The 27,148-nt window shown below is 42.6% G+C and overlaps 1 protein-coding gene and 1 pseudogene across 2 annotated transcripts in view; one reads left to right on the top strand and one right to left on the bottom strand.

The window, feature by feature from the left end:
• The window catches only part of LOC141114170 (integrin alpha-IIb-like), a 152,777-nt gene that overhangs the window by 44,090 nt on the left and 81,539 nt on the right, over positions 1 to 27,148 (top strand). For both annotated transcript variants that reach the window (XM_073607700.1, XM_073607699.1), the window contains exons 7-10: positions 938 to 1,051; positions 7,126 to 7,170; positions 22,648 to 22,688; positions 25,045 to 25,095. In XM_073607700.1, the coding sequence (XP_073463801.1) occupies positions 938 to 1,051; positions 7,126 to 7,170; positions 22,648 to 22,688; positions 25,045 to 25,095 (251 nt within the window). The remainder of the gene's footprint in view (positions 1 to 937; positions 1,052 to 7,125; positions 7,171 to 22,647; positions 22,689 to 25,044; positions 25,096 to 27,148) is intronic.
• On the bottom strand, positions 7,287 to 8,748 carry LOC141114171 (phosphorylase b kinase gamma catalytic chain, skeletal muscle/heart isoform pseudogene; annotated as a pseudogene).

Genomic DNA, 27,148 nt, shown 5'->3' with positions numbered 1-27,148 from the left:
ATCAGTAAAGCGCCACTAAAAATAGCGGCGTTTTACCGCCGACACCCCCACCGCCCCAGTGTGAAAGGGGCCTTAGTTTCACCTTGTCATCCTGCCAGTAACGCACTTCTTGTCCTAAGGTGACAACATTCACTCCATGTAATGCATTAGGGTAATAAAGGCTCATAGGCTAGACTTTCTTTATCAGGAAAACCTTCCCACTACTCCTTGCCTGTGAAGGTCTCATGCAATGGTTATCTTATGTCTAATAAAAGCTACATTCATCTAAAATTTATGTTGTTGGTGTCTGATGGATGCTGCCAGGCAGCCTCACTCTTTGGCTTGTTACATTTTTCTGGGCCTCGAGCAAAAGACACTAAATGAAACTAAAGTACAGGCATACCCCACTTTTAAGTACACAATGGGGTTTATTTACTAAAGCTGGAAAGTGCAAAATCAGGCTCACTTCTGCGTAGAAACCAATGAGCTTCTAACCCCAGCTTGTTCAATTTAGCTTTGGTAATAAAACCTGGAAGCTCATTGGTTTCTATGCAGAAGTGAGCCTGATTTTGCACTTTTCAGCTTTAGTAAATAAACCCCATTGTGTACTTAAAAGTGGGGTATGCCTGTAGTGTGAAGATCTTATCTTTACTTGATTTACTAGTGTGAAGATCTTATCACTAGTCCAAAAACGTTAAAGTTGATTGAAGCAGATGGCAACATTATTTTTGGTTTAGTGTTTCCCGTAAATCTGGCTTTGCAGCAATGACTATTTTTACTTATATTCTAAGATAAAGAGATTTTATAGCAACATGTAAGTTGCATCTCTAATGCTTTAAACTTTGACATAGTGGTGTTCAAGTAGAAATCCCTATTAGTGGGTTAAATGTTTACCCAACCAATAAGCATTTTCATTATATTCTGGTGTCAGTGCCTCATTGATTTTCCTGTTATCCAGGACTCTACGTTACAATCCCTCTTTCCAGTATCCCGGGAAATCCTGCAGCCATAAGAGAATTTTCTGACCTCTACATGTCAAAGGAAGTTTCGAATGCGACTGACGCCTATAAAGGTATAAAAACTTGAGCGCGTTCATAGGGTATATAAAGGGTTTGATGCAGCATTTATAGCAATATATCTCTTAGAAGTCTCAGCCAAGCTACAGTATTGATGAGACTAACCAAGTGTTTGGCTTATCGCTGCTGTAGATGTAAATTAGCACTAGTATCATCACACTGGATAATAGTTTATTATAGCAAATGAGCCTGGCAGTCCAGTGTAAAGTCTACATATAACCATTTTCAGACTAGGGAAGGGTTTAACCTCTGTCAAGTTTGTATTCTTAGAAAGAAACAGAAACGGGAGGCTCTAAGAGTAACAGTAAAGTGTAACTAAAACCAGGATCCTGCATTCGATATATCTGGTCTCCCACAGTACACAGAACATTGAAATGCAATTATTTTAGTAAATATGAACTGCTACATACCCTTTCTCATCAGCAGTATATAGCAGCCTTGTGACTTCTATCTGTGTTTGGCCGAGCACTGGTTAAAGCTTGTAGGAGGAGTTTTCATTCTCCTCTGACTGTCCTATGAGGCTGCATGACTTCTGACACTCTGTCTCAGGACCGCTGATAAGGCAGTACAGTTGGCCCTCCTGTACAGGGCCCAGACCCAATCCGTTCAAAAGGCGGGTCCTGGTACCTGCCGAGCAGGAGGGCCAGCTGTATTGCCTTGTGACTCTTGTGAATCCCCCTGCAGCGCTGCTGGCTTTCTCCCTCTGGCTGAGGGAGGCAATATGACACCTCACCACCTGCTTTAACCCCACACTAATGCACCACAATAGTATGCTTTGCACATGGTTGCAGGGCACTTGCAGAGCAGCGCAATTTACGTGAATGGGTCAATTTTGTCGTGCAGAGTATTGAAATAATGCGCTGGACGCTTCTTGTATACAGCAATACGCTTTACTTTCATGGAGAAATCTCAGAACATGTCTTTTCATGGAACAGAAAGCAGGAATATAAGAGAATACATACACTGAGAAAGATAACACTTCCTCTGACTACATTACCATAGATACACACTACAGTGCCACTTGCTGGATAGATCGGTATAATGCATACAGTATACAGTTGAGCTCATAAGTTTACATACCCTGGCAGAATTTATGATTTCTTGGCCATTTTTCAGAGAATATGAATGATAACACAAAAACTTTTCTTTTACTCATGGTTAGTGTTTGGTTGAAGCCATTTATTATCAATCAACTGTGTTTTTCATAATGGCAACAGAAACTACCCAAATGACCCTAATCAAAAGTTTCCATACCCCAGTTCTTAATACCGTGTATTGTTCCCTTTAAGATCAATGACAGCTTGAAGTCTTTTGTGGTATTTGTGGATGAGGCTCTTTATCTTCTCAGATGGTAAAGCTGCCAATTCCTCTTGGCAAAAAGCCTCCAGTTCCTGTAAATTCCTGGTAACAATTCTTGCTGCAGACCAACCATCAACACAGCCACGCACCAGGAATCTTTTCCGGGCACGAGGAGCCCTCTGGACCACCAAAACAGATGAGCTTATGTCCTTCTTGCTTCTTGTAAGTGTGTATATGTACCTTGCCATTAAAGCCCTGATTTTAATACTGCACTTAGGTGGTGCTTCCGGTGTTCTCCCTTTTTATCTTTCCTGTAAATTCTTGGGTTGTCTTGCATGAACTGCACGTTTGAGATCTCCCCAGAGTGGCTCAATGATATATTGAGATCAGGACTGGAGACTGAGATGGCCACTCCAGAACCTTCACTTTATTCTGCTGTAGCCAATGACAGGTCGACTTGGCCTTGTGTTTTGGTTTATTATCATGTTGGAATGTCCAAGTACGTCCCATGCGCAGCTTCCTGGCTAATGAATGCAGATGTTCCGCCATCAATTTTGACCAAATTTCCTGTACCTTTGTAGCTCACACATTCCCAAAACATCAGCGATCCATCTCCGTGTTTCACAGTAGGAATGGTGTACCCTTCATCATAGGCCTTGACTCCTCTCCAAAAGTAGCGTTTATGATTGTGGCCAAAAAGCCTAATTTTGGTCTCATCACTCCAAATGACTTTGTGCCAGAAGGTTTGAGGCTTGTCGCTGTGCTGTTTGGCGTATTGTAAGTGGGATACTTTGTGGCATTTGCATAGTACTGGCTTTATTCTGGCGACTCATGCAGCCCATCTTTCTTCAAGTGCCTCCTTATTGTGCATCTTGAAACACCACATGTTTTCAGAGAGTCCTGTATTTCACCTGAAGTTATTTTGTGGGTTTTCTTTGCATCCCGAACAATTTTTCTGGCAGTTGTGGCTGAAATTTTAGTTGGTCTACCTGACTGGGGTTTGGTTTCAACAGAACCCCTCATTTTCCACTTCTTAAATAGAGTTTGAACACTGCTGATTGGCATTCTCAATTCCTTGGATATTTTTTTATATCCCTTTCCTGTTTTATACAGTTCAACTACCTTTTGCCGCAGATCTTTTGACAATTCTTTTGTTTTAAAACAAAAACTGGTTCAAAAAGATCTATACACCCACTCTTCAAGTACCACCACTGCGCCAAAAGAAACCTAAATGTGCAACAGCTGCTACTTTAAATAAAATTAATATAAATAAGCATTTACAGTAAAAACTAAAGTAAATAGTAGCGCTAAACAGTATAAATAAATAAACCCAGTGGCAGGTGATAGTGATCAACACCAGTGGCGGCTGGTGCTCAAAATTTTTTGCGGGGGCGCAAACAAACTGAAAAAAAAAAAACATCAATTGCAGCCTCACTGTGCCCATCAAACGCAGCCACGGTACCATCAAACGCAGTCACTGTACCATCAAACGCAGCCACTGTGCCATCGAACGCAGCCACTGTGCCAACAAATGCTGCCACTGTGCCATCAAACGCCGCCACTGTTCCATCAAACGCAGCCACTGTGCCCATCAATTGCCGCCACTGTGCCCATCAATTGCCGCCACTGTGCCCATCAATTGCCGCCACTGTGCCCATCAATTGCCGCCACTGTGCCCATCAAACGCAGCCACTGTACCATCAAACGCAGCCACTGTGCCCATCAATTGCCATCAGGTGATGGGTAACAGACCCGAGCACCTGATTGGCTGAGAGGTGGTTCAGTGTTAGGAAAGTGAATATTCATTCGCTTTCCTAACACAGCTGAGTGAACTGCAAGTGCCAAGCATGGCGCTTGCTGTTTACCTCTTTTGATGCCTATTAGAGCCCCGTAATTCAAGTGCCCGGCGCCCGAAGAGCAGGGCCTTTTCGGGCGCCTGAATAGGCCATGGATAGATTAATGCACAACAGCAAAAACAGGCTCTGCTTTCTTTGTAGTGCTTCGTGCCTTTGTACATCTTAAGAGCTTTGTCATCACGGTGCGTATTTTCTTTACTTCTGTCATATTCATCGATTAATTTGCCTTTGACATATTCCAGTGTCAGCTCCTGTTCGTGTCTGTTTTCTAAAGCGTTAATAAGAGCAGTATATGTCTCTGGAAGGCTGCAGAGGAGCAGGGCAACAATATGGTTATCTTTGATGTCCTCTCTAATGGTGCGTATCTGCTTTATGATTTCTAGCATAGCTTTCCCGTGGTCACACATATGCTGGCCTTCTTCTAGTCTCATCTTGTACCACTGTCTTAGTAGAAATAGCTTTCTGTTTAGGATTGAATGCTCATGCAGTTTCTGTAATGAAGTCCACATACCTTTGGCCATTTTCTCTGTTCTTATGTGGATAAGCTGGTCATCTTGCACTAATAAGCTAATATTAGCTTTTGCCTGTCCATCCTTCCTGTCCCATTCCTCCGTCTCTCCATTTGTGGGTCTGTCTTTATTCAGCACTTGCCATAATTCATCCTTGTTCAGAAGTATTTCTAGCTTAAGCTTAAGCTGATAATTGCCATTGTTCAGCTTTGCAATTGCAAACTTCACATCTGAACCACTTGCCATCTTTCAGTAGCTTGTATACAGTGCTCACTGTTGCAGAGTTCTCTTTCTATTGCCTGGGTGCTGCTGGGTTTGCTGGGCCCATAACCTGCTGTGCAGAGTATTGAAATAATGTGTACTTGTATGCTCCTTGTTCCTGTTCCATTGAAAAGACATGTTCTGACATTCCTCCATGAAAGTAAAGAATATTGCTGTATACAAGAAGCTTCCAGCGCATTATTTCAATACTCTGCACAACAGCAGCAACATAGCATCGCAGCCGTGGCATCTTAGTAAAAATATAATTTTATATTTTCAGAGGGGGCCCTATCAGGTAGGCTGTATGTGGTGATTTCTAACAGCAGCCCTGCTCGGTCTGGACAGTGCTGATTGGTCCTGTGCCGATCACATGCACCCTCCCCCCCAAAAATAACTCTCTAGCAATACACACCAAGCTGAGCATGTGCAGAGTCCCCCCAAGGCTCTGTACTATCATGAGATGGATTGGGGACTGTGGAATAAGGGGAGGATCAGAGAAGACAGGATCAAACTGCCTTTTCACACAATGCACAGTATTAACCCCTTAGGTTCCACAGTGAGCATAACAAGCATGCTTTACTGCATATACAGATTGGTTTTACTGTTGTGGGTTTAGTAACACTTTAAGTTCAATGGACTAGCTAATAGCCAGGATAACATTAAAAGTACACCATGGGAAACAGGTTATGCAGTCGCCCTCAGTGTATAGATTGCTTTTATAGTACCTCGTCCAGCTACTTGCTCTGTATTGGATTTGTCCAACATATAGGAGACGATAATTCCTGTTTTCAAAAGCTAAGAGATCTCCTCTAAGTGTATCTGTTAGGGACTGTACACCAGCATGAAGAGACTCAACTGAAGTCGTTGCCAATTCGACAATCAATGGCAGTAGAGCTCAGTGTGCTTATTGCCCACACGGCTCAATAGAATATTGGAACATGCCCTGTTAGTAAACCTCAACCCCCTCTTTAGGGGTAGTAAAAATCATAGACTAGTATACAGCTAAATTCACATTAAATAATTAACACATATGGTAATTATTCCTGTCACCAACATCCTCATTATTATGATAGCTGCTGGTCTGCCCATGGGATGAATGCATAATGGGATTCCAATCAGAAATAGGAGCAAACCAATTTTACAGAATAAAACTATTATAGAATGTTAACCATTATTCTATGTAAATCAAATGTATACTATTCTGCAGGTACTATTAGAAGAGCACATGTTTCTGCTTCTTTTTAAGATGGATTAAACCTGGGGAATCCATCTTGGGGATAGCTTCAGGAGACTGGGATTCAAGAAATACAAGCTAACAAGGAGGACTGCATTCCTCCCCTTTTTACACAGGATTTCTTTCATATATGTGGACAAGTTTGTATTGTCATCTCTGTCCCTGCTGGTGAGATTCACCCTCTTGGTTTGTCCTGGTGACCATTATCACCAAGACAGAAAGTAATGGAGAACACAATATTTTTCAAATGTCACCAGACAAGAGGTGAAGACAAATCCTCCAATGGGGCCTAGTTACGTTGATTGCTGCCTTAAAGCAAATTGCCCCCACTTTGCAGAGATTTCTTATTACTTCCTGTTGTATCCCTTGAATAGAAGGTGAAGGGAAATCTCCACAACTGATATAGATAGCAAAAAGTAAACTGACAGGGATTTCAGCACTTACCTATTCAAAAACTGAAAAAAGGCTGTACGTACATTTAGTGGAAGAAAAGCCAAAGTCTAACTATAAAAATATTTTGTCCCTTTCCTCATACCTATACTGCCTAACTTGTATAAAAAAAAGGTGTGTCCTTACCTATTTTTAAAATGCTACGGTCCAGTTATGTGATCCTGCTGGTCCAGCTCTGGGGTTGCTTGACAACGATGTATAGAATTTCAGGAGCCGTCACATCACCAGCAGGCTCCCATGGCATAGCTGTTGTTGGCGCTCCCTCCACTCTACCTTCAGCAGCTACTCGCTGACACAGGGGAGCCGGAGCTGCAGGATCACATGACTGGACCGGAGCAGATCAGAAATTGGTAAGTTCTCTTTTTATACAGATTTTAGATAGACCGAAGGGGGAGAGAACAATTTAAATGCTGAAAATGTGATCATTTTTTAAAAAATTTGGATTAATTTATTTCTTTTAGGTTTTGCAGTTGCTTATGGTGAATTTACGGGGGATGACTCTCCAGGTAGGTAAAGGATAGAGATGTTGTATTGATGTTAAAAGAATATTTTGAAGACTAGAATCTTCCCCAGTCCACTCCATATCTGTCTCACAATAAAGCCTATCAAGGCAGCATACCTAGTGATACAAGACCTTCTATGCAAATCAGGAGTCCCTAAACCTGGTGCACATAATATGACAATATTGACCTGCAACTCAATAACTAGAGCACTGCCACTCCTAAAATTATTTCTTTCTATTAGTCATTAATTGAATGGAAGGACATTGGCTCTAATTTTTTTTTTTTTTTTTGAATTTTAAATGTATTATATTTATTATAAATTTATTTGTTTCATAAATATATTTACATACACACACATATTCCATAGGTACACAGTTTGATGTAATGTTGTGTTTACGTGACAAAAGGCAGAATGTTATAATTAACTGGACTCTGCCGCCAGTGATAATAGAATGGCTTTTGCTGTATTTTCAAAGAGTGCGGCTCGATTCTGCTGCTCCCCTTTCTTCACCCAGTGTCCGTAGATCCTGAACGCACAAGCATCGATCATCTTCCGTATCGGCTTAATTGCATATGGGTCCCTTGCTACAATTTCTTTAGTAACAGGTTTCACTTTACGATAGTAGTGGTAAATCCGCACAGAGGCCAAAACTGTTAGGCAGACCACTTTAAATCTCCTGTATGGGCTAAAATGGCGAACCTCTTCTACTACATATTGCTGGAAGAATGGATGAGCTAGAGCCTCGTCTGCTGTAAGACGTCTCTCTGGATTCACAACTAATAGTCGGGCAATCAAGTCTTTAACCGTGTCTGACCGATCATCCCATTCTGGAGAATTAAACTTTTAGTCCCCATTCATAATCATTCGTAGCATTAGCATTTGTTTTCTGTGCCAAAATGGTGGAGAGACAGCCAGTAGTGTGTACATTATAACTCCACTACTCCACATGTCCACCTGTTTATTATATCCAGGGTGATATTCATCCATAGAGCTTTGAATTATTTCTGGTGCCAAATATCCAGGTGTGCCACAAATTTCTTTCAGTTGCTGTCCTTCAGGTATTTGACAGGAGAATCCGAAGTCTGTCAGCTTATGTTCATGTTGTCATCCAAGAGAATGTTCTCTGGTTTGAGGTCTCTGTGAACAATGTTCTGGGAATGCAGGTATGAGACAACTTCCAATAAGGCCCTCATTATCTTTCTTGTTTCCTTCTCACTCAATGTAACTTGTTCTGTGAGGTAGTCAAATAGTTCACCTCTCTTCATTAGGTCAAATACCAGAAAGAAGAATGTGTTGGATTCATAGCTGTCCTTCAGCTGGATGACATAAGGGTGGTCTGAAACTTTTTTCAAAATTTCAATTTCCTTAATAGTAGCTTCTCGAAGATCTTCAATTTCTTGCTGTGTCAAGTGGTCTCCAGTGATGTCTATAATCTTTACAGCAAAATCCTCTCTGGTCGGCTTAAATATGCATCGCCGCACCACACTGCTAACTCCTCTCCCCAAGACCTCTTTGGGCTCATATTTCTCATAAAACTCTTGAGAAGTCTGCCAATCTGGTAATTACTCTTCACGCGTCATCTTATATTATCTTTGAAAGCTGCTTCAGGGACCCTTTGGTCTCCACTGCTATCTCATAAGCGCCAAAAAGCTATTGGGGGTGTGGAATTGGCTCTAATTTTTGACCTGGAGGTTGCCAATCCGAGGAAGACACTATACAAAAAAAAAGGCATGTGTAGGCACCTCTGAGTGACTGCATTTGTTCTGGCTATGTTGGCTTCATGGGTTTTACTGTGGGACAGATTTGCTTTAAATTAACAAGTCTATGAAGAGGTAAATATTGTATGTGGTTGGAAAAAGAAGAAAACCCATAGGAGTGGGACTTTAAGGGCACTACCAAAGAAATCAATGATATAAAATAAAAAATCATTTATTGAAAAAGTATGTCATAGAAAAAAATACTGAACATGGTCATGAATACTAGAAAAGGATAATAGACCACAACTGTAGATACAATGTCCTGTACCCGACGTGTTTCAGAGCTGATTGTTGTCTCTTTCATCAGGGGTTAATAGGATGTATATAATCTATGAAATTCAAATACAAACAGTCAACAGTGAGAGTTTAAACATTTCTCTAGTCACATACAGATATGAGAGAAACATATATGTTCAACAACTCACATCTGGTTCAGTTGTATATGCATGAAACATCCATGTTCACATTAAAAACACTGTCACATGAAGTCTCCAGCGACTCTGCCCCCTTTGTGTCTGCTTTAAGATAAATATTTGCAATGGAAATGCCCCATTGTAAAAAACAATTGTTTCTGAAAAAATATAGGATCATGAGAAAATGAGGAGACTCTGCCCAACCCAAACAAAGAATTTGAAAAAGTGTCTGGACAAGGACTTATAGAAAAAAAACCCTGAACACTGGGGCCTAAGAGAGGGGAGCAAATGAACAAATGTGTGTCACTGGCGCAAGCAATTAAATAATTAAATAAAATTAAGTTGCTGCAATCAAAAAACGACACCACTAGGTGAAAAAATAGAAAAATATATGTGTTGAATGCGCTATTTTACTTAAGATACACCACTCTGTTAGATTCCATGCCTACACAATCATTATGCCCCCCAGGATCCTATATTACATGCAATAGTGCCCCAATTATCCACCCTGCTGGGTGGATTTTACATAAATTTTAACATAAATAAATACGAAAATTAATATGTGACATTTATGACCAAACTATAATGTCCAAATTCATGTGCAAAGTGCAATGTGCAATAGTTGCCAAGATTTCTGTAACATATATTATCTATGACTCTTCGTGACCCCTTCACCACTTTTGTGACAGGACCACCACCACCTGGATTAGCCACTCACCAGATGCCGGTTAAAACTGCGCCTTTGGTTCATTTAGTAGGGATAACCACTCCACATACTCCGTATCTTTGCTGACCCCAATGCGCTATATATAGACCATGTCCTCCTCATGAGAAACAGACAACGATCATTGCGCATTATATAAAAACTGTTTTATTAGTGCTAAGTTTAAAAGAAGATATTACACTCACATTTCCAGGTGCCCATAAGCCAGCACCAAGCTATTCCAGCAGTTCGTAATGGGTGTAGGGATGGCGCCGTGTGATTCCCATGCCGGCGTGCGGTACAAGCCTCATTTACACCCGGCTTGCGCTTCAGCCCTCGCTTTCGCCTAGCCCGGAAGTGACGTATAGATGTGATGAAAATCTCCCAGCAGCCTCTACGCGTTTCGCATCATAGTATGCGTCATCAGGAAGCTTCCTGATGACGCATACTATGATGCAAAACGTGTAGAGGCTGGGTGTAAACGAGGCTTGCACCGCACGCCGGCACGGAATTCACACGGCGCCATCCCTACACCCATTACAAACTGCTGGAATAGCTTGGTGCTGGTTTATGGGCACCTGGAAAGGTGAGTGTAATATCTTCTTTTAAACTTAGCACTAATAAAACAGTTTTTATATACTGCACAATGATCGTTGTCTGTTTCTCATGAGGAGGACATGGTCTATATATAGCGCATTGGGGTCAGCAAAGATACGGAGTATGTGGAGTGGTTATCCCTACTAAATGAACCAAAGGCGCAGTTTTAACCAGCATCTGGTCAGTGGCTAATCCAGGTGGTGGTGGTCCTGTCACGAAAGTGGTGAAGGGGTCACGAAGAGTCACAGATAATATGTTACAGAAATCTTGGCAACTATTGCACATTGCACTTTGCACATGAATTTGAACATTATAGTTTGGTCATAAATGTCACATATTAATTTTTGTATTTATGTTGAAATTTATGTAAAATACACCCAGCCGGGTGGATAATTGGGGCACTATTGCATGTAATATAGGATCCTGGGGGGCATAATCATTGTGTAGGCATGGAATCTAACAGAGTGGTGTATCTTAAGTAAAGTAGCACATTCGACACATATATTTTTCTGAGAGAGGGGAGACCTGGAAAAGAAGCAGATGGACAAATAGATGTATATAACTACAAAAAAGTACAAAAAAACGCTAAGTGAACAATGGAAAAAATGCTGGTGATACCATACCTAGCATATAGAGTCACTACCGGACCATGATGTCAAAGTCTGGGAAGGTTGAAAATCAGCAACTGCTCAAAAGGAACCCAAAATTTGAAGTAAGTATTGCTGCTGTGGAAAGACAGACAGTACACATCCCTGAGTTGATATATATAATGCTCAAAAAGGGCATTAACCACTTGAAACAGGGAATAACACGAGATAAAAAGCGCTCAGAAGAGGACAGTCATGTTCCATCCGTCAACAAAATGGTAACAGAGGATGAAAAAAAGTGTACTTACTGGTGTTAAACTCCAGACATGAAAAGACATCACCGGCTCGTCCTGTCAATGGCCATATTGCCATTGAGCAAGGCCAGGATATATAAAGGAAAATCAGCTTGCCTTTATATATCCTGGCCTTGCTCAATTGCAATATGGCCACTGACAGGACAAGCCGGTGATGTCTTTTCATGATGTCTTTTCATGCCTGGAGTTTAACACCAGTAAGTACACTTTTTTCATCCTCTGTTACCATTTTGTTGACTGATGGAACATGACATTCCTCTCCTGAGTGCTATTTATCTAGTGTTATTCCCTGTTTCAAGGGGTTAATGCCCTTTTTGAGCATTATATATATCAACTCAGGGATGTGTACTGTCTGTCTTTCCACAGCAGCAATACTTGCTTCAAATTTTTGGGTTCCTTTTCAGCAGTTGCTGATTTTCAACCTTCCCAGACTTTGACATCATGGTCCGGTAGTGACCCTATATGCTAGGTATGGTATCATCGGCATTTTTTCTATTGTTCACTTAGCGGTTTTTTTTGTACTTTTTTGTAGTTATATGCATCTATTTGTCCATCTGCTTCTTTCCCAGGTCTCAGCTCTGAAACGCGTTGGATACAGGATATTGTATCTACAGTTGTTGTATATTATCCTCTTCTAGTATTCATAACCATGTTCAGTATTTTTGTCTATGACATACTTTTTCAATAATTTTTATTTTATATCATTGATTTCTTTGGTAGTGCCCTTAAAGTCCCACTCCTAGGGGGTTTTCTTTTTTTTTTCTGTCTCTATGGGATGTGGCACACTGGGAATTTTACATCATCAGAACCCCCTTCATATTGTATGTGGTTCTTCATTTGATTCTGGTTTCAGTGTCTTATAAATGTCATGTTTAAAGCCTATCGTGAGCATGTGTGCCTCAATATCATGGCATTATTAGGAAGTCAGGCTATTGGAGATTTAATCTGGCCATACACCAGCAGGAATTTGTTCGAACATTCATACAGAAATTCTGAAAAATCACTTGTCAGAGCCAACTAATTTTGTTGAAAATCCCTTCAAATTTGGTCCACACCTAGTACTTGTATGGAATCCTAGACTTTTTGAACATGAGCATTAAAATATGTACAATTTTTCTTGAACAAAGATCACTTTCACAGTAAGAATTTTGTTTATTCAGGAAAATTTTCCATCCTGCTCCTTTGACTTTTCTTGTCACTAAGGTCATACACTTTGTAGGGACACAATGAAGACTCTCGACAAAGTATTCAAATGCAAAGAAATTAGAATCTAAATGAAGATCAGACTTGTCTATGCACTCATTTTCTCAACTGGCAGTTACGGTTGTGAAAGCTGGACATAACTGAAAGAGGATAGAAGGAAGATCGACTAATTTGAGCTTTTTTGGTGCCTGGGAAGGATTTTATGTGTGCCGTGGACAGCATGTAGAACTAATACATTGATTTTGGAAGAGATCAAACCGACTATGTTACAAGAAGCCCAAATGATGAAGTTACGACTGTCATATTTTGGTCGCACTGTCAGAAGAAGAGAGATCACTGGGGAAAGATAATGTTTGAGAAGATCAAAGGAACAAGGTGAAGAAGGAAACTGACTACTAGGTGGTTGGACACATTGACTACAGCTGTGGGGATGATACTGGGGATCTAGTCAGACTAGCACAAAGCCGACTTCTTTTTTAGAGCTCTCATTCATCAAGTTACTAGGACTTGGACTTGAGTTGATGTTATTTAATAATAATCAAAGGTCATGCACAAAAGTCAATTTGAGCCCACTAAACATTAGAGAATCAAAATCATTTAAAAATAAAGATTTTTGAAGGAAATTCTACCAGCTTAATGGTAGCTTTAATTCTCAGTTGCACATGTAGTATCTTGGAAGTGAGAGGGACGGGGGCTGCAAAATGAGACTGCAGTGAGTGAATTATCTTCTTATATGGTGTCAGGTCTGGTTTCACCCAGTAGTACTCATTTTTTCACTTTTTGCTATCTTGGAAGATTACACAGCAAGTAGCATCTAACTTTACTTTGTTTTATTCATTCCTGTCCTATTAATATCTGGTCATGAACAGGCTGATAGGGAACGGATTTTTTTTGTCCTGAAAGGAAGATTGAAAGAATTTTTATTGAGTGGCAGTTTTGTGATACAAGTTTACTCTCTATACTAGAGTAGTGTAGCCATGTGTGAGCAGGGTGCAGCGTGGTGTGTCGGTGAGCAGAGATCATACAGAGGCCAAGATGAATGACAACAGTGTATTAAGAATATCCCAACAATACACAACTAGGCCCGGTGGGTAGGCACAGCCGACCAGAGCCACTTACGAAACTGAATCAGAGAAGCGTATCCTGAGATGATGCCAACAGCTTTGCAACGAGGAGTGGGAATGCGGCATGGCCAGTCCACACCCAAATGGGAGGCTTCCTAAGTGGAAATAGCCTAGCTCCTGCACTTTCCCTACTCCTCTGGAACGTGCCACTATGTGCTGTCCCTGACAGAGGGGATACCTGTACACTAGCCACACCCAGGAGCCAGAGTGTTTAAATAGACATTAACCTGACCCAAGATGGCCGCCGAGGTCACGTGGGGCACCAGCATCCAACCGGACAGCTATAGCCCTGGTGACCACAAGAAGTCATAGAGGAAACAAGTTGCTCACTACTTCCCTCCCTTTCTGCGTTGGCGCTTGAAGGCCAAGTTGAGCAGTGCTTGTTACCTGTGTATGACTTTCCCACAACCTAGTTCTGGAGCTGACTTGGTAATGTCCAAGTAGTATGTTTATGTGGCTTTACTGGTCTGAGTTGGAGGCTTCATAAGGGGATAATGGATTACATCACCCTTCCATTCAAAACATTAATCTGAATTCCAAGCAGCTATAAAAGGTACATAGTAATGTAGTTCTGTAATTATTAATACATGATTGAATTAATTTTTTTTTAATGCATGAATTGTACATGTATTTGACGTGTCAGTCTTTTGAAAATTACTGTACAGTAGGGATGAGCTTCGAGTTCGAGTCGAACTCATGTTCGACTCGAACATTGGCTGTTCGCAAGTTCGCCGAACAGCGAACAATTTGGGGTGTTCGCGGCAAATTCGAATGCCGCAGAACACCCTTTAAAAGTCTATGGGAGAAATCAAAAGTGCTAATTTTAAAGGCTAATATGCAAGTTATTGTCATAAAAAGTGTTTGGGGACCTGGGTCCTGCCCCAGGGGACATGGATCAATGCAAAAAAAAGTTTTAAAAACGGCCGTTTTTTCAGGAGCAGTGATTTTAATAATGCTTAAAGTCTAACAATCAAAGTGTAATATCCCTTTAAATTTCGTACCTGGGGGGTGTCTATAGTATGCCTGTAAAGGGGCGCATGTTTCCTGTGTTTAGAATAGTCTGACAGTAAAATGACATTTTGAAGGAAAAAACTCATTTAAAACTACCCGCGGCTATTGCATTGCCGACAATACACATAGAAGTTCATTGATAAAAACGGCATGGGAATTCCCCAAAGGGGAACCCCGAACCAAAATTAAAAAAAAAAAATGACGTGGGAGTCCCCCTAAATTTCATACCAGGCCCTTCAGGTCTGATATGGATATTAAGGGGAACCCCGGCCAAAATTAAAAAAAAAAAATGACGTGGGGTTCCCCCTAAATTCCATACCAGACCCTTCAGGTCTGGTATGGATTTTAAGGGGAACCCCGCGCCAAAAAAAAAAAAAAACGGCGTGGAGTCCCCCCAAAAATCCATACCAGACCCTTATCCGAGCACGCAACCTGGCAGGCCGCAGGAAAAGAGGGGGGGGACGAGAGTGCGGCCCCCCTCCCTCCTGAACCGTACCAGGCCACATGCCCTCAACATTGGGAGGGTGCTTTGGGGTAGCCCCCCAAAACACCTTGTCCCCATGTTGATGAGGACAAGGGCCTCATCCCCACAACCCTGGCCGGTGGTTGTGGGGGTCTGCGGGCGGGGGGCTTATCGGAATCTGGAAGCCCCCTTTAACAAGGGGACCCCCAGATCCCGGCCCCCCCCCCTTACCCCTACCATTTCACTAAAAAACTGTCAAAAATGTTAAAAATGACAAGAGACAGTTTTTGACAATTCCTTTATTTAAATGCTTCTTCTTTCTTCTATCTTCCTTCATCTTCTGGTTCTTCTGGTTCTTCTGGCTCTTCTGGTTCTTCCTCCGGCGTTCTCGTCCAGCATCTCCTCCGCGGCGTCTTCTATCTTCTTCTCCTCGGGCCGCTCCGCACCCATGGCATTGGGGGGAGGCTCCCGCTCTTCTCTTCTTCTTTTCTTCTCTTCTTCACTTCTTCTCTTCTTCTCTTCTTCTCTTCTTCATTTTCTTCTCCGGGCCGCTCCGCAATCCATGCTGGCATGGAGGGAGGCTCCCGCTGTGTGACGGCGCTCCTCGTCTGACAGTTCTTAAATAAGGGGGGGGCGGGGCCACCCGGTGACCCCGCCCCCTCTGACGCACGGTGACTTGACGGGACTTCCCTGTGACGTCACGGGGAATGCCACAGGGAAGTCCCGTCATGTCCCGTGCGTCAGAGGGGGCGGGGTCACCGGGTGGCCCCGCCCCCCGTTATTTAAGAACTGTCAGACGAGGAGCGCCGTCACACAGCGGGAGCCTCCCTCCATGCCAGCATGGATTGCGGAGCGGCCCGGAGAAGAAAATGAAGAAGAGAAGAAGAGAAGAAAAGAAGAAGAGAAGAGCGGGAGCCTCCCCCCCATGCCATGGGTGCGGAGCGGCCCGAGGAGAAGAAGATAGAAGACGCCGCGGAGGAGATGCTGGACGAGAACGCCGGAGGAAGAACCAGAAGAGCCAGAAGAACCAGAAGATGAAGGAAGATAGAAGAAAGAAGAAGCATTTAAATAAAGGAATTGTCAAAAACTGTCTCTTGTCATTTTTAACATTTTTGACACTTTTTTCGTGAAATGGTAGGGGTACTTATGTACCCCCTTACCATTTCACACAGGGGGGGGGCCGGGATCTGGGGGTCACCTTGTTAAAGGGGGCTTCCAGATTCCGATAAGCCCCCCGCCCGCAGACCCCCACAACCACCGGCCAGGGTTGTGGGGATGAGGCCTTTGTCCTCATCAACATGGGGACAAGGTGTTTTGGGGGGCTACCCCAAAGCACCCTCCCAATGTTGAGGGCATGTGGCCTGGTACGGTTCAGGAGGGAGGGGGGGCCGCACTCTCGTCCCCCCCTCTTTTCCTGCGGCCTGCCAGGTTGCGTGCTCGGATAAGGGTCTGGTATGGATTTTTGGGGGGACCCCACGCCGTTTTTTTTTTTTTTTTTGGCGCCGGGTTCCCCTTAAAATCCATACCAGACCTGAAGGGTCTGATATGGAATTTAGGGGAAACCCCACGTCATTTTTTTTTAAATTTTGGCCGGGGTTCCCCTTAACATCCATACCAGACCTGAAGGGCCTGGTATGGAATTTAGGGGGACTCCCACGTCATTTTTTTTTTTTAAATTTTGGTTCGGGGTTCCCCTTTGGGGAATTCCCATGCCGTTTTTATCAATGAACTTCTATGTGTATTGTCGGCAATGCAATAGCCGCGGGTAGTTTTAAATGAGTTTTTTCCTTCAAAATGTCATTTTGCTGTCAGACTGTTCTAAACACAGGAAACATGCGCCCCTTTACAGGCATACTATAGACACCCCCCAGGTACGAAATTTAAAGGGATATTACACTTTTATTGTTTGACTTTAAGCATTATTAAAATCACTGCTCCTGAAAAAACGGCCGTTTTTAAAACTTTTTTTTGCATTGATCCATGTCCCCTGGGGCAGGACCCGGATCCCCAAACACTTTTTATGACAATAACTTGCATATTAGCCTTTAAAATTAGCACTTTTGATTATTCATGTTCGTGTCCCATAGACTTTAACGGTGTTCGCGTGTTCGAACGAACTTTTTTCCTGTTCGCATGTTCTGGTGCGAACCGAACAGGGGGGTGTTCGGCTCATCCCTACTGTACAGCTGAGTCTAGAGAGGGGAGGATAAGCAACACAAGGAACCAATCAGTTGTGCTGTCAGAGAAGGAACATGCTGATAAGAGGAGAGAGCAGAACGACAGAAATTAGTTCTTTGGTGTGCTGCTCCTCCTTTCACAGTCCAATGTTTGATGTTTGACTACCTAAAGGAAATCGCACTTGCACAGGACAGTAGGAAGGAAGGAAGCAGGAAGCTGCACTCAGGGTCAGGACGACTGGTCTCGGTCCCCGCACATGTGCAATAAATTGGACTTCCTCTGTGGGTGGAGCTGACTCCTTAACCCTTCTCTGGACGGAGTCTAGCCGCTATATCCTCCTGACGCCGCTGCGCAGAGCTAGGACGTTTTACTACCTAAAGGAAATCACACTTGCACAGGACAGTCTACATTTGTGTATCCCCTTGTGCTGTTTTGTCATCTACATCAGCAATACTTTTGCACCTACCTCAGAGCTTTCAGAGTCCCCCCTGCACAAGTGCAATCCAGCAGGAAGCCGCACTCAGGGTCAGGACGCCTGGTCCTGGTCCCCGCACTGAATTGGACTTCCTCTGTGGGTGGAGCTGACTCCTTAACCCTTCTCTGGGCGAAGTCTGGCCTCTATATCCTCCTGACGCCGCTGCGCAGAGCTAGAACGTTTGACTACCTAAAGGAAATCGCACTTGCACAGAAAAGTCTACATTTGCGTATCCCCTTGTGCTGTTTTGTCATCTACATCAACAATACTTTTGCACCTACCTCAGAGCTTTCAGAGTCCCCCTGCACAAGTGCAATCCAGCAGGAAGCCGCACTCAGGGTCAGGATGCCTGGTCCCAGTACCCGCACATGTGCACTGAACTGGACTTCCTCTGTGGGCGGAGCTGACTCCTTAACCCTTCTCTGGGCGGAGTCTGGCCTCTATATCCTCCTGACGCTGGAGGCGCGCCCAAGGGAAGCCCGTCCGTGACAGGACGTGGCGGGGCAGGCGGGCACCATTTTGAGTGCAGTTTTTTAATCCTGATTGTTTATTCATCTGATCAGCTAAAGACGCTGAATACAACTGGTCAGATCTCACAGAAGGTAGCTGACAAACTACAGAAATTTTGTTTATCCATAGCCTCTGAGCCTACATGCCTAAAGTTTTTTAATAATGCTCTAGAACAGTGGTTCTCAACCTGGGGGTCGGGACCCCCTTGGGGGTCAAATGATGATTTGCCAGGGGTCACCAAATCCTTGGCTGTTTCTGAAGCCTGCACCACTCCCCCAGCCTTTTTGTGGCCGCCCAGCAGGGCTGTCCCTGGAGCCTGCAGCCGCCCGCCGTCTGGAGGAGACCCTATCTTCTGATTTCCGCATAGGTGTCACTGCTACAAGACACCACAAAGTTGGAGACACAGTGAGTAACACTACCTGTGATTATAGTTGCCATTAAAAGTCCCCACTACAGTTCTCAGATCAGCAGATGAGCTTGATCAAGAGCACCTAAGTTGGCTGATCAGAACTCCCCGCCAACATTGCCACTCATCCCATTCCCCCCACCCCCCCTCCAAGGAGTAAGAGAAGGAATAGAAATAGAGAATACATGGAAAGGAGAGGAAAAGAGGGGGAGGAACAAAGAAAAAGGGAGAGAAAGAATAAGAGAAAGAACAATAAAGACGGCTAGAAAGAGGGATGGGGGGGGGGGGGAACAAGAAATTAGGATAAAGAGATATAAAAGGGAAAGAAAGGAGAACAAAGAGAGAGTGGTATATCCTAAAATGTACCATAAGGGGTTTTAATACTGTACGAGTGGAAGGGACTCAGGGAACACTAAATGTCCATGGGTTAGGGGCGCAAATTACTTGTCTTGCCTTGGGTGCTTTTACGGTTGGGTCTCCACAGCTTGGGAAATTTTATCAAGGGGTCACGGCACTAGGGTAGTTGAGAACCACTGCTCTAGAAGAAGGCACAGATAAGTTTGAAAATAAAAAAAAAATACTTGGTTGGTGGATTAATTAACGCTCGCTCAGCTATAAAGAATGCCACTGCTATTCATGATACTCTCTGTCTACATAAACTGGATTATTTAGCAGTCACGGAAACATGGTTTTCCCTGGCTGCTCTCCCTAGAATGGATGAACTAGTCCCTAATGGTTATAGCATCATAAATCATGATAGATTAGCAGGGAGAGGGGGAGGAGTGGCTCTCATATTTCTCTCCCAGCTGATGTTCACTAAAATTGTTACAGAGGAAATGGTTTCCTCGTTTGAATTTGCCTCTTTTCAATGCAAACTAGGGCCTGAAGAAACCATGGGGTTAACAATTATTTATCATTCCCCTAATAAAACAGCTGATTTCCTAGAGGAGATGTGCCAAGTACTCATTAACCAGCCTTTGCGTTATAATAAAAACATTGTGCTTGGAGATTTCAACTGCTGGGCAGATGATGTTGATCACCTAGTCGGCCAGCAGCTGATAAATTTTGCGTTGAGTGTGGGGTATATCCAGGGTGTTAGTGGTCCCACTCATACGGCAGGCCACACCCTGGATTCAGTTTTATATGGTGGGCTCCTACTTAAATTCTTTCCATCCTGTGAGATGATTTGGAGCGACCATCATTTAATCTGGTTTACGATGTAAAAACTAATAAAAAGAAACCTCATATTCCTAACAGAAACATCCCTGTAAAAGATTGGCTAATCCCACTTGTGGTCAACCTGAAGAGAAAAACTCTGCTGAATTGTGTGAAATCTTATCCTGTTATTTTAAAGAAAAAATAGAAATTATCAGAAAAAGCATTCCATCTGTGAAGGTAGAAGAAACATGCCCACCATATGCAGGGACCCGCTTATCTGTATTTTATTCGATCACTCCAGAAGATATTAAAATCATCCTCAAGTCTCTCAGAGCCTCGTCCTCACCACTTGATCCCTGCATCGCGCAGTTGGTGAAGGACTCCTCAGATGCTCTGGCGCCTTTTATTGCAGACATTGTTAGCATGTCTTTTGCTACCAGTGTCCTTCCATGTATTCTGAAGCAGGCGGTGGTTATTCCCCCTGCTAAAGAAAGCTAACGTAGAGCGCAACAATCGCCCTATCTCCACCCTGCTGTTTTTGGCAAAAATCATGGAGCGAGCTGCGGTATGGCAACTTCAACCTCACCTGGAGTCTAATAAAATTTTTGATGACTTTCAGTCAGGATTTTGTCCTGGGAGAGGTTCAGAGACAGCCCTGTTAAAAGTCAAGGACAATCTGCTCTGGACCTTGGATGAGAATGAAGCTTCGGCCTTGGTACTTCTGGATTTGTCGGCAGCTTTTGATACCATCGACCACTCTATACTTGTGGATAGGTTGAAGATGGTGGCGGGAATGGATGGTATAGCTTTGGCATGGGTAGCCTCGTTCCTGCGAGACAGGGTCCAGAGGGTAAAGTTTGGACCATTCTATTCCTCCAATAGTCCCCTGTCTTGCGGGGTCCCACAAGGATCGGTTCTATCTCCGATCCTTTTTAACATCTATATGAGGCCGCTGCTGTGCATCATTTGCCGTCACAATCTCCCATTCCATGATGCTGACGACACCCAGATCTACTTCAAATTATCCAAGAAAGGGGAGGATCAGGTCACGCTGGCCTCCTGCCTGGAGGAAATCCAATCCTGGATGGGTGCCAATTATCTAAAGCTAAATGGCACCAAAACTGAATGCATCATCTTCAGTAACCGGTTGTATTCCAACCTATTTCCGTCATGGCCGGAATCTTTCAAACCTTTTACGATTCCGGCCACTCAGGTCAGGGATTTGGGCGTCATCTTTGACTCTGAGTTGAACTTGCGCCCTCAGGTAAATCAGGTGGTGAGTTCATGCCACTTCTACCTGAGACTTCTGAGGTCGACTTTTCACTATATCGCAGACTCTGACAAAATCGTCATGGTCAATGCCATTATCAGCAGTCGATTGGACTACTGTAATGCCCTGTATCTGGGTTTGCCTGCTTGTACCATCTACAAGCTCCAGCTAATCCAGAATGCCGCAGCAAGGTTACTGACAGGTGTTGGTCACTGTGACCACATCACTCCTACCCTTTAGAGCACTACATTGGTTGCCCGTGAAAGAACGGGTTCTGTTCAAAACTGGATGTCTTGTCCATAAGGCACTGCATGGACGTGGCCCAGTGTATCTGAAGGAAAAATTTGTCAAGTATGTGCCTACTCGATCCTTGAGATCGGCGAACTTGGCCATACTGAAGATTCCAAAATTTAAAAGAAAACATATGGAGGGAGAACGAGTGAAGTACGAGGAGCTGAACTTTGGAACTCCTTGCCTCTGAAACTAAGACTTGAGAATGACTTTTTGAAATTTCAAAATAAATTGAAAACCATACTTTTTGTACAAACTTTTGGAGACACCTAATTTTTAATTGGGGTGTTATGGACAGACTTCCTAGCTTTTATTTTGTATCTTGCTATGCTGGCTTGTTGGTTCTCTTGAGGTCTTTTAATGTCAATGTCCTTCTGTTTTTGCGCATCGAGGCCTTCGGGTAAGACTGCGTAGGTTAAGCATTTTAATAAATAGATAACCACAGACTGGGGTGGTAGACCTGCATGTGAAAGTGAAATTGCAGCAGAAAAAGATTAGGTCCCCTTAACTACCAGACATAACTACTGTGCTGTTTGGCAGAGCTGTGTAAATCTTAGGGGTAGATAAAAAGATACACATTATTTGGCAGGTAAATCTGTTCCCTTTTATGTATTTCATCTGGATATTTAGCGGTTTGCCTGGAGTTTGCCAAGAGTGTTTTCTACAGGACAGCGCACTCCTGAACCCTGCACTCTGTACTTTATGTAATGCACTGCGAAACTCTGCACTCTGTACGTCTGTATGTAGAGCACTCCTGAACCCTGCACCTTGGTATTTAACTATGCCCCATTAAGTCCCCCCCCCCCCACTGTTAGTGCAATTTCGCCACACCTACCATTTGATGTAGCATGAGAGGGGGGAGTCTTGATGATGGGTGACGCAGTTGGGGTGTGGTTGAGTTCCTGTGCCTATTTTCAAAACAAAACCCTAGTTGTTTACCTTCCTCACCCTTAGAACAAATTATTTTCAAAAGAACAACAGTTTCACTTTAACACAGGTGACTATTTGCTTTCTTGTAGAAATTGTTTTTGGAAGCCCATCCCACTCAAGCAGGGGCTTGGTAAGTACTGAATGTGGAATGTATCTGTTAAGAAGTCTTAGAACATGATGTCCAGTACAATCCACTGACCTACAATTCAAGGTGTGGAGCTGGGCAGTTTGTGTACATTTATGTTGACCAGACATGCATCTATTTTTCATATGATCGATCATTCAGTCTGATTTTTTTTAGTCGTTTGGATATCTGTAAGGAAAGATAAAAAAGGAAAGACCCTGGGATTGTGCGGGTGAGGGGGAAAATGAGTATACAAAGGGAGTAATGGATAGTATTGGTATGACAAGGTGCCCAAGGGTAATAAAAAGATATACTTTATTTGAAATATACAAAATAGGGTATTTTAAAAAAAACAATAAACAGTTCATACAAAATACCTAGACCATATAGATGGACGTTCTGAGTTAAAGAGACATACATATACATGATATATAGGAACCCAACATGTTTCGGATTTAAAAGTGCAATTCCTTCTTCAGGGGTTTCCTGTGAGGATTATTGTATGATCTGGGGAGGTACATAGGTAAAACATACCAATCATTAGTATACGTATGCAATGGACATATATCATAGGATATAGGTGGTGGAGAATGAGAGCTTGGGAAAGCAGAAAATCAAAAAAGAGAGAGGACTTACTTGTTCACAGAACTATATGCATATCCTGGTTGGCTCTTGGTGGTCCATTCGATCCGCCATTCGCGCATGCGCGATACGGCTGCTCCCTGGACCGGCCTGCAGTGGGCCCTCCCCTCTCATGTCGGCGGCACTGCGACGTCTGACGTCATCGCGCCTTATGACGCGCTGGCGCTGGACGCCGCCGCACCGAGGGAACAGCCTTCGGCGCACAGTATCTCTGCTGACACCGATCAGCTGATGGGTTAGTGACGCCGAACCTCGCCCGTCCTCTCATGTATTATATAACATGGCCAGCATGACACATCCCCCGCCCAGTATAGGCGGGGTTATCCTCACTCAGCTGGTATTTCAACCTCCAGGTGCAGACACAGGATATGCATATAGTTCTGTGAACGAGCAAGTCCTCTCTCTTTTTTGATTTTCTTTAACTCAGAACGTCCATCTATATGGTCTAGGTATTTTGTATGAACTGTTTATTATTTTTTTTTAATACCCTATTTTGTATATTTCAAATAAAGTATATCTTTTTATTACTCTTGGGCACCTTGTCATACAAATCATATTATCCATTACTCCCTTTGTATACTCATTTTCCCCCTCACCCGCACAATCCCAGGGTCTTTCCTTTTTTATCTTTCCAAATATGTTGTTGGGATAAGGTGAAGGGGGTATGAACCCACACCTTTATTAACACTCAGCAGTGCATCATTTTAAAATTAAAATTTGGATATCTGTAAGGTCACTTGTAACCAAACCAGTCACTTTCCAAACTAACTTATTGGAAAAACTAAACAAAAACCAAAAGTAAACATTTTACAATAATTCAGTTGCTTCACATAATATTCATTTAAAGTTTGACCAAAGGTGATCAACATGGTAGGTGGAGAAATACTGATTTGTAATTGTAAATTTCTGTCAAAATATTGAAACAATTGATTCATCAAACAATATCCAGTGCTACAGATATTAGTAAAACAAGGAGTATTGAAAATCAACAAAATGACTCAAAGTAACCAATTAGGTTTTAGTTTTTTGGACTTTTGATGGGTTGCTGTGGTCTACAGCAATGGTCTCCAAACTGCGGCCTGGTGTGCTGGATGTGGCCCTTTGCTTTCCCTTATCCAGCCCTACTATTCCTCCTACTGATTTGAGGCAATATTCCTCCCACTGACCCCCAACAATAGGGCATAATTCTGGCCACTGACACTATCAATGGCATATTATTCCTCCCACTGACATAACCAATGAGGCACCATTCCTCACCCTAATACAAAAGATGGAGCATTGTTAATATCACTGATGCAGGACATTTTCTACTCCCACTGGCCACAGTCCAGCCCCCCTAAAGTCTGAAGGACAGTAAACTGACCCTTTGTTTAGAAAGTTTGGAGATCCCTGATCTACAGTATTTTACAATCTTTTTTTCTATGATTTGATCATAAGTAGATTTTATCCAATATATACTTTAGTTCTATAAGTACAGAATTTTGTGACAGCACTGCCAGCAAGTCATTACCAAATGATTTGTTGGTGCCTAAGCTTTTGACTACAAAGAAGTTATTGGCAGGACTTGATAAACGCCTAGATTTAAGTATAAAATCACTTTCATTAATGCTGAGAGATGCATATTCTTTATAGTAAATGCCAAGCCTCTTGCCTTTTACATCCAGCATGAAATATTTAAAAATTTGTTTGTAGACTAAAATCAATGTCTTATCGATCACAGGTTGAAATCTATTTAAACATGAAAACAACGATTAAATTCAAAGGAGAACAGGTGAGTATAATGACAAGTAAGTTTGTGGTCCTAGGAGGATCTTAGCTGTAAACCATCAGCTGCTTTAGACAAAATGGCTTCAGGGCTGGTTCACACTGGTCCACCATGAGCTCTGACTTCCATAGCACAAGTCGTATTACTTGTCAAAATGAATGGTTCCCTATGAGAGCCATCTTAACTTGTCCGACTTGCATCAGTCCGACTTTGAAAATACTTCCTGCACTACTTTGGTCTGGCTTGGGCACGATTTCAGCCCATTGATTTGAATGTAAGTCGCATCCAAGTCTGATCATCGTCTGAACTGATCCGACTTGTGGCATGTGTCTTGTGCTCTGAGGATCTTTAAAGGGAACCCCATGCCAAAACAAAAAAAAACGCGTGGGGTTTCCCCCAGAATCTATACCAGACCCTTCCTTCTCAAAAAAACACACCAAAGCTGTCTGATGGCTTCCGTTTGGCTGCTGCTAAGCTGCTTATATTGATACTTTTAAAATCCCAGTATAGCCCTGCCTGCTGTGTTCCTCTTGGTGGTTGGTCTGTAAGGGAACAGCTTGTGACCCTTCTTTACACAAGATTTGTTCGGCTTGCATTACCTCTCACAAGAATCGATGTTATTGGTTATTCAATTCAGCTTGGCTATCTGGAAGCCGATTTTGGCAATATACACTTCCCAGTTACTTGCAGATTTAATTTCTGGTTGAGGTGACTCAAACGGGCTCCTGAAGAAGCATTCAATTGCGAAACATGTAGCGCTATATCAGTTTGATGTCTTTTATGCTGAACAAGGGGCGATGTCTCCGCCTGTTTTAAGGGATACCCCTCTGTAGGCTATGACCTTTGTTTGAGAGAGTACCAGCTATTGCTCTGCAATTTATTGCAATGTTTTAATAAGTCTGTGTTTTTGTTTTTTTGTACTTTTTTGTATAATAAAATACTTATATTTTATGATTGGTGCCTACAAAGTCCATTTTTCCACTCCCTTTGGTGTGTTTTTTTGAGAATATGTAGATTTAGGACGTTGGCACTGCTCTACCTATGAAATCTCCACAGTCCATCCTGTGGTGAGATTTGGTATTCAGTTTCTTGTTCTTATACCAGACCCTTATCCGAGCATGCAGCCCGGCAGGTCAAGAAAGGGGGTTGGGCGAGCGAGCGCCCCCCCCCCCCGAACTATACCAGGCAAAATGCTCTCAACATAAGGGGGTGCTTTGGGGCATGGGGGCTCTGCATCCCCCACCCCAAAGCACCTTGTCCCCAAGAAATTTTATTGATTCAGTCTGGAAAGTTATACCAGACAGACCAATTTTTGCTATTTAGCACTGTGCTAATTTAATTAATCACGCTGTACTAAAATAAAATTTATATAAATTTTTTCACAAAAATAAGGTTTTCTTTTGGTTTGATCGCCACTGGGTTTTTTTTTTTTTTTTTCTTTAAAACCCTAATTTTTTACTCTGTTATAAAACATATCCAATAAATAAAATTTCTTCATAAAATTTAGACCAAAATGTGTTCTGCCACATGTCTTTGGTAAAAACAAATCCCAATATATGTATAATAATCGGTTTGTGTGAAAGGTAAAGCATCTACAAACTGTAATATATATACGGGAATTTAAGCAGCCCTGTCTTTCTTAAAGCCTATCACATTTCTAGTGTGACTGTGATAATGTGACGGGCAATCGGGGACTGCCACTAACTTACACTAGCTGGCAAGAACATTAACTGACTCTAACTGACATCACTAGTGACACCAATACAGTGATCATTGATAATACTTTTATTGGGATTTTATGTGATAGAAAAGTGGCACATAATTGTGAAGTGGAAGGAAAATGATAAGTGGTTTTCATTTTTTTTACAAATTAATATGTGAAAAGTGTTGGCGTGCATTTGTATTCAGCCCCCTTTACTCTAATACCCCTAACTAAAAATCTAGTGGAACCAATTGCCTTCAGAAGTCACCTAATTAGTAACTAGAGTCCACCTGTGTGTAATTTAATCTCAGTATAAATACATACAGCTGTTCTGTAAAGCCCTCAGAGGTTTGTTAG

This window comes from Aquarana catesbeiana, linkage group LG12 (genome assembly GCF_042186555.1).
Source record: "Aquarana catesbeiana isolate 2022-GZ linkage group LG12, ASM4218655v1, whole genome shotgun sequence".
Taxonomy (NCBI): Eukaryota; Metazoa; Chordata; class Amphibia; order Anura; family Ranidae; genus Aquarana; species Aquarana catesbeiana.
The sequence above is the reverse complement of the archived record's forward strand: the minus strand, read 5'-3'. Positions and strand labels throughout refer to the sequence as shown.